General features: G+C 39.8%; 2 protein-coding genes and 1 long non-coding RNA gene across 3 annotated transcripts; all 3 read left to right on the plus strand.

Annotated features, from left to right (window-relative positions):
* Positions 1–8,796: 8,796 nt before the first annotated feature.
* On the plus strand, positions 8,797–9,477 carry LOC103653490 (uncharacterized). Its single transcript, XR_002268749.2, has 3 exons — positions 8,797–8,887; positions 8,967–9,045; positions 9,132–9,477. It is a non-coding gene; the product is annotated as an uncharacterized lncRNA (long non-coding RNA).
* A 622-nt stretch (positions 9,478–10,099) lies between these two features.
* Positions 10,100–11,165, plus strand: LOC103653491 (protein disulfide isomerase-like 2-1). The gene is made up of 5 exons (XM_008680385.2): positions 10,100–10,236; positions 10,331–10,358; positions 10,443–10,534; positions 10,727–10,883; positions 10,971–11,165. The coding sequence occupies exons 1-5, from the start codon at positions 10,103–10,105 to the stop codon at positions 11,148–11,150; spliced, it is 591 nt and encodes a 196-aa protein (XP_008678607.1). The 5' UTR covers positions 10,100–10,102; the 3' UTR covers positions 11,151–11,165.
* Positions 11,166–11,249: 84 nt separating this feature from the next.
* LOC103655387 (BTB/POZ and TAZ domain-containing protein 3-like) lies at positions 11,250–13,311 on the plus strand. Its single transcript, XM_020551854.1, has 3 exons — positions 11,250–12,061; positions 12,262–12,657; positions 12,812–13,311. The coding sequence occupies exons 1-2, from the start codon at positions 11,771–11,773 to the stop codon at positions 12,433–12,435; spliced, it is 465 nt and encodes a 154-aa protein (XP_020407443.1). The 5' UTR covers positions 11,250–11,770; the 3' UTR covers positions 12,436–12,657; positions 12,812–13,311.
* Positions 13,312–14,035: the final 724 nt, after the last annotated feature.

The raw sequence follows: 14,035 nt of genomic DNA on the forward strand, positions 1-14,035 counted from the left end.
TCATCACCGGTTCGCCTTCCGGTGTTGTGGCCACTTGAGTATAATAGATCCGTCCCGTTTTCCTTGTATATTTGTCCGCGGTATTGTTTGCCGCATTTCCCTTAGAACTCCCGGAACTCTGTTGATTATTTGATTGATTCTGCCTCGGGTATGGACAGTCCTTAATAAAATGCCCGGACTTTCCACAGTTGAAGCTCCTGTTGATGAGCTGGGAAGAGCAGGGAAACAAGTGCCAGGGGCACCCGGCTGATTTGTAGCGGTGGGGGCAGCGGTAGGACGGATAAAACTGGTTGCTTGAAAGGGAAGGAGGGTGGGCGCGATGAAGAACGATTCTGATTCACTACTAGAAATATGCTTATTTAAGACATACATATTAAGACAAATATCAATGCATTTTATAGAAGCGTATTTTATCATATGGTACTGAGTAAGGTAAGACGGTTTGTTGGAAATCCGTCTTTAATGAAGAAGGTTTTTGAGACAGATATATGGTTGAAAATGTCTTATATTGATTTAATACAGTTTGATTTGGAAAACCGTCTCAAATAAATATACCTTTTGAGGCATTAAGTTTACAAGAAGTGTCTTTTATTTTGGTTAGTATATTAGACACTTCTTTATATGAAACCATCTCAAATAAAGATATTATTAGAGTCATCTAGACTATACAAATTGTCTTAGATGTTAGTGAGTATACTAGAAACTTGTAAACATAAAACCGTCTCGTATGATATTTCTGATAAGACATTGTGAAAAAACGTAGTCAATAGTAAATTCTGATTAGATTGAACTAAACATTTTTTGGAATTTAAAATGAACTAGTTAGCTAACTGTATGTTCGTACGGTTTCTATATATCATATAGGTAAAAAATCTTGCTTAAATAAGAAACTTCTCCAAATAAAACTATACGTTTGAAATATGATTATTTTTTTATTTTTTCCATTAACAGTATATTCATAGTTATAATATCGTTTCTTTGTACGGTATAAGCAACCTGATAAGCGGTGGTTAATGCCACGGATATTTCTCTTTATATGCGTATTGCACATATATACAATTTGTTTTATTAATATAGTAGAAGCAACCGTGTAGCATAGTGGTTAAAGACTTAGGGTATTGTTGGAGACATCCTGAGCTTGATCACCAACTCATCTAATTTATACTCATTTTTTTTGCAGGCGGAGTGGCAGCGCGGACTGGGCTGCGGCGTGGTGGGCGGCCTGGTGGTGCGGCCACGGGCCCACGGTGGCCTGGTGGGCGACCGCGCGTGGGCTGGTGGGCTGGTGGGCGCGGCGCGTGGCCTGGTGTCCGCGGCGCGCGGACTCGGACTTGTGGGCGCGCGGACTCGGACTTGTGGGGTGGATCGGTCTCAAAACACTCCTATAAATACATATCTTCCATTTGATGAGTCCATCTAACTCTTCGTTGAAGTTCGAGTTCCTCTCACACTTCTGTGAAGAAATTTCCTCTCATTTATTCATCTTTCAGGGTAATTTAGCTGCGATTAAAATATTTTATGTAACCCTACTAGTTTATTAAATATGTGATATTTTTTACATTAAATATTTGTTTTAATTCCTTCAAATTACGTTAGGATTGTATTAATTTTGCATGCATAGTAACATTACTATTTTAATTATGACAAATGTTCTAATTATTTAATTAATTGTTTATTTGTTAGTCATTAAATAACTTTCTAATATATGAAAACCTAACAAATTACCTAGTTTGTTTTTCCCTATATAATCTCATACTATTTGCATCTAGTTTATGAGGCAATGTAATATGAATCTTTAATTATTTTTTCAGATATGGACCGAGAGAAATGGATGTATGGAATTGATCGGTCTGATATCAATTATTCCGTCATGTGCAAGGGTTCCTAAATGTGGCTGAAAAACATCGATTAGATAATAAGGTAAGTGCTATCTTATGCCCTTGTGTGGACTGTAGAAACTTTGATCCGATTATCGACACACGTGTAATCCTCGGACACTTGATAATGCGTGGTTTTACATCAGGTACACATGCTGGACAAATCATGGCGAATGTTCTATTGGTGATAACAATGGAAACACTAAGGGTCATTTAGATACTAATGGCGGTCCTATGGATACTAATGAGGCGAATGACCATTGTGTGCATATCCAAGATACAAAAAGTCATTTTGCGGACGCGACGATTGTTCATGTGCCCATCGATCATCTGGAATACATGATACATGATGTTACTGTAACTCATAATTTGAGTGAGGCTCAAGCATCACAAGTACGTGAGATACTAGTTCGAGAGCGTGAGACACCATGATATCCGGGAAGCAGTGATAATCGACTGAGTTTTACTACTGAACTTCTACGATTCAAGGTGGCTAGTGGATGGAGTGATAAGAGCTTTACAGATTTGTTAAATTTTTTAGCAGACAAGCTGCCTAAAGGGAATATGGTGCCACGAAGCACAACTAAAGCAAAGAAGATTTTGTGTCCCATTGAGTTGAAATATGAGAAAATACATGTTTGCCCCAATGATTGCATTATATATTGGGGAAAGCATAAGAACAACATATCATGTACAACATGTGACACATCACGCTACAAGAAGATTGATAACCTAGAGGAATTGGGCACCAATGAGAAGAAAAAGATTCCTACAAAGGTTTTCTGGTACTTCCCTGTGATACCTCGATTAGAAAGACTTTTTGCTAATCCAGCAAGTGCAAAACTTTTGCGTTGGCATGCTGACGAACGTAAGAAGGATGGAAAGTTGAGGCACCCTGCAAATGCTTCACAATGGAGAGAAATTGATAATAAGTATATAATATTTGCAAAAGAATCACGGAATATCCGATTCGCTCTCAGCACCGATGGTATGAATCCATTTGGCAATATGACCACTACCCATAGCACATGGCCAGTATTATTAAGCATATATAACCTACCACCTTGGTTATGTATTAAACGGAAGTACATCATGTTGTCAGTATTGATCCCTGGACCAAAACAGCCGGGCAATGATATTGATGTGTATCTTGAGTCGTTGGTACAAGACTTGTTGAAGCTATGGGAAACTGGTGTTGCAGTTTGGGATGCTTGTAAGAAAGAATATTTTAACTTGAGGGCCTTGCTTTTTGTACCATCCATGACTATAAAGGCCTTGGAAACATTGTAGGATTATCCACTCAGGGATACAAAGCGTGCTATATTTGTCAAGAGAATACAAATAGTCGTTATCTAAAAAACAGTAGAAAAATTGTATACCTGGGACATCGTAGGTGACGCAGAAATCATCCATACCGAAAGAATGTTGATGCATTTGATGGGAGTATTGAAAATGAAAAGGCTCCATCACGCAGGTCTGGACATGTGGTTTATGAGAGTGTGAAGGACATTGAAAATAAGTTCGGGAAACACAATTTAGCATTGTCTGGAATTTGGAAGAAAAAATCCATATTTTGGAGGTTACCTTATTGGCGCGATCTAAGTGTGCGTCATTGTCTTGATCTTATGCATATTGAGAAGAATGTGTGTGAAGCTTTGATTGGTACAATTTTTAACATAAAAGGGAAAACTAAGGACAACACCAACGGCCAGTGTGACCTTGATGAGCTGAACATTGAAAACCCCTAGGAATGGTATACTCTGACCAAGGAGGAAAAAATTAAAGTTTTTCATCTGTTACATGATGTGAAAGTTCCATCTGCTTATTCAGCAAATATTAGAAGGCTCGTGTCAAATAAAGACCTAAAACTGTAAGGTATGAAAACTCATGACTGCCATGTTTTAATGACACAGATCCTCTCCGTGGTCCTCCGTGGGTCTTTCAAGAATATCAAAATACGAGATACTGTCATTAGATTATGCTATTTCTTTAATGAAATAAATTCAAAGGTGCTAGATATTGAAGCCCTTGACAACTTACAAAGGGAATTGGTTCAAAGTTTATGCCAACTTGAGATGTACTTCCCACCTTCATTCTTCGACATCATGGTACATATGACTGTGCATCTAGTTGAAGAGGCTAAGATTTGTGGGCCGCATTTCTTACATTACATGTATCCGATCGAAAGGTTCATGGGAATCTTGAAAAGCTTTGTTCGGAATAAGGCACGCCGGGAGGGTTCTATTGCAGAAAGTTATGTAATTGAGAGTGTCATCGATTTCTGTGTGGACTACATGGATGAGGTGGCACCGATTGGCCTTCCACTGTCACACCATGAGGGAAGACTTAAAGGGCAAGGGGGACTTGGATTGAGCACAGAGATACCAGATCAAGAATTGCTCCATAAAGCTCATTTCTTGATCCTTCAATCTACTGAAGATGTTTCAAAGTACATTGACAAACACAAGAAACGATTGAGAAAGAAAAACCCAGAAATGGTGGACGAAGACATTGTGAGGCTCCATAACAAAGAGTTTTGTGATTGGTTTCAAAAGCGGTGTGAAAACAAGGTACCAAAGAATGACACTGTGAAACGGTTGGCACAGGGACCCTCGTCCATCGTAGCGACATGGCAGAGTTACGACATTAATGGATACACTTTCTACACAGTACAACAAGATGGTAAAAGCACCCGACAAAATAGTGGAGTTTGCAACGACGCGATAACTGAGGTGTTTGATCGCAATAAAAAATTGTCATATCTAAGGAAGGACACATATTATGGACAATTAGAACACATCTGGGAGTTGGACTACACACTTTTCAAACAAGTTGTTTTTCTTTGTAAGTGGTTCAACCCTAAAGGTGTTGTCGTTGACCCAAAATATGGGGTTACCACTATAGATTTTAGACGAGACGCTTACAAGGATGATCCATTTATTCTTGCAAAGCATGCAAAGTTTTCTATATCGATGATCTTGCAAACAGGCATCATCGAGTGGTGCTCAGGGGGAAAAGAAGAATTGTTGGTGTTGAAAATGTAAATGACGAAGAAGATTATGACCTCTTTAGTAATATGAGTAGTTTAGATAATATGGTCATAGATATGGAATTAGTTTGGACTTAATGTAAATTATTATTGTTCTAATTTCTATATATTAACGACTACTTATTATTCTGAATCGCTGCTTATTATAATTTCTATCTATATACGTATATTCTAATAAACAGAAAAATGTGACTCCACCTATCACCAATTCCCAATTCCACATTGCATTAGGGTTCCAGCACGTATTAGGCTATCTGCGTCCCTCCCCGTGTTCGGCTATCCGCGTCCAGGCTCCAAGATCTCGGCTTCCTCCCCTCGTCCCGCGCCCGCGTCCTCCCCTCGTTATCCCGCGCCGTCGTCCTCCCCTCATCCCGCGTCGTCCCTCCCCGAGTCCCACGCCGTCGTCCTCCCTCGTCTCGCCCCTGCGTCCCTCCCCGAGTCCCGCGCCCGCGCGCATACCGCCGCCCCTGTGTCCCTCCCCGAGTCCCACGTCGTCGTCCTCCCTCGTCTCGCCCCTGCGTCCCTCCCCGAGTCCCGCGCCCGCGCACGTACCGTCGCCCCTACGTCCCTCCCTGAGTCCCGCGCCCGCGCGCGTACCGCCGGTGCGAGATCCAGGCGGCCCGCGTCCTCCCCTCGTCTCGTGCCCGTGAACCGCCGCTGCGAGCTCTAGGCGCCCCTACGTCCCTGCCATCTCCTGCGTCCGACGCCCATCGCCGAGGCTGAGAGGCAAGATCCGTCGTCTTCAGTGCCCCCAGCGCGGCGCCCAGAACTCCCAGGCAAGATCCATGTAGGATTAGCTATCTGCTATCTGCTAATGTATTTCGAATTTTTAGAATTGAGTTCAAATGTAACATGTCTCTTGCACATTTGCTAAGGTAGAAGTACTAATAGTGTATCAATATAGTTTAATGATCTGTATTCATATTCATATACTTAACATATTTTTTGTACAATGGATACACCTTTATTTACATCTGACACAAATGTGATGAGATTAAAAGTCGAAGTGAACAAGTAGAAATGGATACACTTTAGATGGCTTCCCCATGGTGTTTTCTTTGAGCGTGCATAGAGTTTTGCTTCGGTTTACATAGTATTCTTTGATGAGTTTTGCTTCGGTTTACATAGTATTCTTTGATGCTGCTAATGCCAATATTGTTTTCGAATATATTTATGTACAATGGGTACTGATGGTGCTAATTCAATAGGAACAAATGAGTTATGAGTCATCTTCTGATACATCTGGGTCATCAACTTCAAAAACCTCTAGGTCCACAAGTAGCTCATGTTCCACTAGCTTGCATTCAGAGGACATTGTCGAAAAAGGTTCTTGTACTTCTGCCAGGCATAGAACGAAACAAGGTCACGCCAAATGCAAGAAGCTAGAAAAAGGAGGTCCTCGTCATCTTACGTTTGATAAAAATGGGATTGCCTAGTCACCGGTAAAACATGTCAATGAATTCTCAAGCTATTATGGTTATATAGCACGCATGCGTGTTGATATTAGGATAAAGGATTGGCGAAAAGTGCCTACAGTGGTAAAATCAAACCTATGGGAGGATGTGTCAAAGAAATTTGTCATGCCAAGGGATGAAACCCATACCCTCAGTGTGAAGAAGGTCGCTTTGAAATCTATGAGTAAGGATTGACTTCTCGAGATTGTTTGATCCTGTTTGCATCATTTCTTGGGATTTATGATTTATTTTCCTTTTATTCGTACATGCCATGCATGGAAGGATTTCAAGTGGAAACTAAATATAAATTATGTCAAGAAGGACAAAACTCCATTTGAGTACTATCCAGAACTCAAGAAAGAGTGGTGGCCAGACTTTGTGAAGTGGGTTACCTCTGATGAGTATATTGTTCTAGGAGAAAAGGGCAAGAAAAGCCAAAGCATGAATAAGTTTCGTCAAAAACTAGGTCGGCGAAGCTATACTGTACAAAAGAGAAAATGGGCAAAGGAAGATGCACAAGCATTAACTGAGGGTAAATCTATTCCATTTCAAGACATGCCAGATGGTCGTCATAAGGATTGGGCAAGGGCGAGGAATCCTTCTGGCGATGTGAACATAACAGAGTCGCATCCAATCATAAAGAAAATTGTAATGTTCCTCTCCACACATAACTTGTCCATTTAATTTTCTTACCCTATTTGATTCACACATAAAATTGTTTTTCAGGTATATCTAAATGAAAAGTCAGTAGCTGGTACCTTTACACCATTGGATAATATGGACATACTTGCAACAGCAATAGGGAGTAATCATCCAGGGAGGACAACAGGAGTGAGTGCTTATGTGGGTTTAGGGATGGGTCTTGCTCAAGGTGATGGCCCTCGTAAGAAGAAACGTAGAACAACAAAAGAATATGTCAAGAGGTTTGTGGATGAGTACGAGGCCAAGTTTGAGAAACTGACAGCCCTGTGTCAGAGTATGGAGCGTCGATTAAACAATTCTGAGAGTTGCTCATCTTCAAAATTTGTTGATACACCAGACCATGCAACACATCATTCAGTTGACACATTACAAGTAACTTCATCTACTTGCAGCACATATGACTTATCAGATAACAAAATCAATGTGCCACTAATATTCTGCACTTTCCCTTAATTCTTCCTATGTTTAACATTTCAGGAGGTGATGAAATACAAGTTGGTGGTGCAGATAGGTCCGCAATATTTTGTGGTCGCTAGAGGGCAGGCTTACCCTCCAAAGGATGTTGTAACCGTCCATGGGATTGAGCGGCGAGATGACCACACAAAAGTGCAGGTTGATTTTGTGTTTGACAACTTCTTGGAATTTCCACTCCCTATACCTATCACTGGTGGTGATATGTTCACTCTTGGCGAAGCCAAAAATTCATTTGTGTTATGGCCTAAGTCAGGCATACAACTAGCAGAGGTACACTTTGCTAACTTCAACCTGATGAACTTGTTATTGTTATTCAAAACTTGGTTAATGCCATGTACTTGTTTCTGAATTTTACATAGGAAACAACAGTTCATGCAAAGCCTCAACAAGTCCCACACACATCGCCTCAGGTACTCCATCACACACCTGAAAAGGACAAAATGCCAACACCAACAATGGGTACCGAGGATATAGATGTCACACATAGTGCCTCCAATGTCAGCAAGAAGAGGAAACATAAGCATAAAAAACATAACAAAAGCAAAGAGAAGGAGCAAAAAAATTCACAACAGAAAAACATAGAAGATGATGGTCTTGATCCCCTTTGGACTCCCCCCTTTCATCAACGATCTCCACCATCAGTTCAAAATAATAAACAATTTGTGCTAGGGCAGCCTTTAGTATCTAGTGCATTTCTTAAGAGGATGGGTAAACAGAGCCAATATTTCCACAAATGGTATTTTGTTATGACCACACCAACATCTCGAAGAAAAAGTGCCACACACTTCATGGTACGATACGAAGAACATGATTTTCTTGAAAAATCTGGGGTCTATGCAGTAGAATTCAGTGATGTATTTCACATCTACAACGATCTTGCCCTTGACATATCCTTACATCGGAGTTGGATGTTGTGAGTGAGATCCACCATTTCCTATAAGTGTCTACTTTTTGTTTTTAATCTAACTATTCTTTTAATAGATGCATGAGGAAGATAGACAAATACAGAGGCATAGTTGGCTTTTTAGATCCAGAGATGATCATTTTAAACAGAATCAATGAAGAGGCTGATGAAGTCGAAGCATACATTGTGAAAGCATTGCTTGCTCAGCAGGACAAGGAGTGCATATTTGTTGTTTGCCAGGAAGGGTAAGGCCTAGCACTAATAACACTCTATAGTTTATTAATCTGTATCTTAATGTTCTATCTTCCTCATTTCAGTTACCATTGGGCCATGTTAGTTATTTTCCAAAATGGAATACAGTGTACAATATTGACTCCAAAGGTTACCAATCCCTTAGCTGCTATAGTATTAAGAAGCTATTCGATGAGTGGGTATTACCTTTATCATAATTCTATTTTGCTCTATATTTCAATTGTTACTTACACCGTTAGTCACCATTATTGTAGGGCTTTTGGTGCTTATGTCGACAAAAAAGGTCGCCATAACAAGAATTTTGGTCGCACAGTTATATGGAAACATTTTCAGGTAATCATGTCCTTAACTTGAAATTATTAGCAAGACATAATTAGACATTCCCGCTGGATATGTTCCTTATGAATCACATGTTTTAGGCACACATACAACCACCTGGCAGTATGCTTTGCGGACAATATGTGATGTACCACATGTTATCCTTTGTGGATAATCTTAGTTTGGACCGTGATCGATATCCTCAGGATGTTTTTATAGTCTGAATTCTATTTTACTCAAACCTATGCAATATGACGTTATAATTATTTACATGGTTTATGTTTTTCAAGGGTCGTGCTGGTTTTGCAACCTGTCCATTATTGCCTGATGAGATAGAAAATGTCCGAGAACGGTTGCTCGACTTCTTCATGAATGAGGTGATAGACATTGGTGGATCATGCAGGGTTGACGGTGCTTCATATAACTAAATCTAGCATGGCTTCCTAGGTAAGATGTTACATTCATATAACCTTGTACATCATATGCCACATTGTGAGGTGTTCATATGTGTCTAACTAATAATTATTGTGTTGTATTTGTTGTACAGGAAAAGATGGAATTGCCGCACCAGTGTGGGGACTTGATTTCATATATATTTAGTTAGAAACAGCGATAGCGCAAACAATTGATTACCAAGTTTGTCAATTAGTATTTTAGTTTGGATATAGAGTACACTTATGCATGAGCTATTTGACAATGCTTATTTATGAGATATATAATGGTAATTTAGAATGATATCATCCTACTTTCATATATTTGATGGACATCACATATGCATCTAGTTTTTTCTCCAAGTTTCAGCATGTAGTACATAGGGCTAGGTGTCGATCCAGATTGTGGCGCCCGACGAGGTGGAGACGTCGTTTGAGAGGGCCGATGAGAAACACAGCCAAATAACCTCCAACTAACCTTTGTGGTGAGTAGTTTGTTTTTGCTATGAATAAGCCCGTAAGCCATTTGCTATCATGCAAAAGCTCCTCAATTAATTATGTTTTATGCACATGATGTTATCTTTATTTTGATTGAAGTCCTATCAAGTGCTACCTGTTGAAGAATCGGCTGTTGTCAACTAATGCACATTGTTTCAGGTACCAATGTCAAGATAGCTGCCATTCCTTCAAGCGTCGTGGTTCTGACTTCAGAGACCTTTGACTCAATTGTCCTTGATGAAACCAAAGATGTCCTTGTTGAGTTTTATGCCCCATGGTTGGTTATCATGTTCAACTTATGTCCACCTAAATTATTTCCATCACGCTACTTTACTGAAATTGAACTGCATTGTTGACCCTTCTGTTTACAGGTGTGGTCACTACAAGCATCTTGCTCCGGTTAGTAGAGTATTAGCTTGAAAATTTCCAAATTATTGCAGCGGTCTTCATTTTTTTGTGGACTGAACATGTACTTGAATTTAGATTTATGAGAAGCTGGCTTCAGTTTTCAAGCAGGACGACGGTATTGTGATTGCCAATCTTGATGCTGACAAGCACACTGACTTGGCTGAAAAGTATGCATTCTGACTTGTCTATTTCAGTGGTTGTTATGCACATTAGCTTTCAGCCTTTAGTTTAACACCACTGGATTTTCTTATATTGCGATTGTGATGAAAAAATTTCCTCATGAATCACAGAAGTGATTCTCTCGTCGTTTGACAGATATGGATGTTCACAGCATCTTTAATAATAATATACCTCTGCAGATATGGTGTTTCTGGTTTCCCTACATTGAAGTTCTATCCTAAGGGAAACAAAGCCGGTGAAGATTATGATGGTGGCCGGGACTTGGATGACTTTGTCAAGTTCATTAATGAGAAGTGTGGCACCAGCTGGGATACAAAGGGCCACCTGACTTCAGAGGTTGGTTATAAAGCCAAGCGAAATCGCTTTGGAATCAAGTTGATGAATTCTGGATCTGATGCATTCTGTTCATTTGTTGCTGTGTAGGCTGGGCTTGTGCCAAGCTTGAATCCTCTTGTGAAGGAGTTTCTCAATGCTGCTGATGACAAGCGGAAGGAAGTCCTCTCTAAAATAGAAGAGGATGTTGCTAAGCTCAGCGGTTCTGCAGCCAAGTACTTTCTTCCACCTTCCCCTACACTATGTTTGCAAGCTACTCGATTGATTTAACATTCTCAAAACTTCACTGTCAAATGTCGACAGGTTTACCATTTGAACCCAAACATTGCACCAGACATATCAAATTTTTAGTTGGAGTTAGGTACTTAACTTTTATTTTAGTTTTCCCTTTTAAGTTTCAAGCTTGTTTTTTAATCCAACACTACAAGAAACTCAAAACTTCAATTGTGAATAGGTTTACCTTTGGTCTCCGAACAACCGTTAGGCATCTCAAAACTTTAGTTAGAGTTGGGTTACTTAACTTTATTTAATTTTCCTTTTAACTCAAGCTTCCTTTTCAATCCAACATTATACAGCAAAGGTATTGCTAAAAAATGTTGAATTTATACATACCAAAGTGCTGTATGTGCCTTCGGAAGCAGTCCGTGTCTTCATTAGATTTCTCTACTCTTCACGGTATGGATGCTATCTACTCATTCGTGTAGATAGTTCACTGTCCTCTAATTCTCTAAAGATCATATTTCATCCCAAACAGTTTACAGTGACTGAAGTTGATGAAGACAGTGCAGATTCTTCTTCTGATGATGATGACTTTTGATGTGTGCGTGCATCTTTCAGTGAGAAACAGATGCACTGATTTATTTGTTTGGTGAAGGTTTGAGCAGGAACAGATGAAGGAGCACGCTCTGCATTTGCTTGTACTCTCCCACGTCTTCTCGGTGCCGTCTCTGAAGACGGTCTGCGTCGACCAACTCGAGAGGGGCTTCCTCGCTCCTGACAACGTGGTAGACATGCTGCAGCTTGCCAGGCTGTGTGACGCGCCCCGCCTTGCGCTCGCCTGTGTCCGGATGGTCATCGGGGATTTCAAGACCATCTCTCTGACGGATGGGTGGAAAGTGATGAGACGGGCCAATCCAAGTATGGAACAGGAGCTGCTCGAGTCTCTTGTCGAAGCTGATACGGTGAGTTCTCTGTGATGATTGGTCTCAGTATTGTACTGGGTTTCAGTGTGTCTGCTCAGAGTCTTAGCCCATTGAATCAATAGTTTGTTTGTTTTCCACCAGGGACTGTATAGGATGTTCTCTAACCAATGGCCAAGCCAATGCTCGTTGTGGTTTGAAACCTTTGTTCGATATATAGTCTGAACTCTGAATTGATGCAGAGAAGGCAGGAAAGAGCTAAAAAGATGGAAGAAAAGAAAGTGTATCAGCAACTGTACGAAGCAATGGAGGCGCTGGTCCACATCTGCCGGGAATCAAACATATATGAAAACAATCAAACATATATTGGACTGACTGAAATCCCATTGTTCCTAAGGAACGGAAATTGGTATTGATGCAATATATAAAGCATGTGCTTGCTGAACGTCTTTTCTATTCGTCATCACATTTCTTTTCTGCTTCTCTAATTTTCTCGAATGCTTCTTTGCAAATACACCATGGATTAGGATTACCTGTGGGTTTCAATCTTTTTTTGTAGGTTACGCCTAATCTTTACGGCAATTTGGTGGCTAACACGACTGCATGTATTGTTGGAGGGATGGGCATCATGCCTGGAGGTAGGGATTGCAGCTAATTCTTTATTATTTGTTGTTTTCCCCTCTGAAAAAAAATTGTTCTAGTAGCATTTCATTTCTTTAATTTATTACAAAAAATAATATTTTGGGCATGACTTATCTCCCTTTGTCCCTACATTGTTACATATTTGTAAAGACTTTGTGGCATATGGAACTTCTTGGAGCTTTTTGCTATGGTCTTCATCAAGTTTTCTACCAATGACTTATCTCCCGCTACCCCGACCCGCTCATCAAGGCCAACGACACCATCAAGATCGATCTGGAGACCAACAAGATCATGGACTTCATCAAGTTTGACGTCGGCAATGTGGTCATGGTGACTGGTGGGAGGAACACCGGGCGTGTAGGAGTCATCAAGAACAGGGAGAAGCACAAGGGCAGCTTTGAGACCATCCACGTGGTGCTTGGAGCTTTTTGCTATGTCTAGTTTTCTCCTATTTGTTGTATAGGAATACATAGAATAGAATTCAAATTTGGTGGTCGCAAAAGTGTGGAGACTTTAATTCATATAAAGTTAGGCTTAACATTAGTGCAAACAATTGTATTTTAGTTTAGATTTAGAGTACACTTATGTATGCATTGTTTGACAATGTTTATTTATGATATATTGAATGGTACTTATTTATATTATATTAATTATAATGTTGTTCAATATATGTGTATGTATATTTCTCTTTAAATTATTATAACATGATATCTGAAAAAATGATTATAAATTGAAGAATGTACTGCCGTGTAAGTCATTTCGTTTAAATCTTAATAAGACGGTTACCAAAATGTCTAATATCAGTCTCCTAAATAAGACGGTTTCTAAAACGTCCATTATTAGTCACCTAAATAAGATGGTTTTCATATTGTAATCGACATTATTGTAGGATATTCGAGACGGTTTGATAAATACTTTATGACTTTTAATGTTTGTATTCTCTACGATTCTTTAGAAGCAGTGTCTTAAAAAAACCTAATTCAAGACGGTTTATCGGACGAAATAACTTAAACAAATACCTTTTTCAGACGGTTTATCGGACAAAATGACTTAAACAAATACCTTTTTTAGACGATTATAAATTAAAACTGTCTTATATAATATCTTTTAAGACGGTTTATAACCATCTTAAATGTGGGACATCTTTTGTGACTCCATCAAAATTGGACACTTCATAAGCGTCTCATATAGCATGATCTGTAGTAGTGATTGAAAGGTCGGATAACCAACCTTTGTCTTTTCTCAGGCCTCTGGTTGGGCTTGTTGACTCCATTCCTCTTTGATTTTCCGGAGCTAGCATATTTGGCTTCTACTGCCAGCGTCGTGCTGACAGCCCTTCCATAAGAAAGATCGATGCAGGTGGCCATCTTTCTT

Source organism: Zea mays, chromosome 4 (genome assembly GCF_902167145.1).
Source record: "Zea mays cultivar B73 chromosome 4, Zm-B73-REFERENCE-NAM-5.0, whole genome shotgun sequence".
NCBI lineage: Eukaryota > Viridiplantae > Streptophyta > Magnoliopsida > Poales > Poaceae > Zea > Zea mays.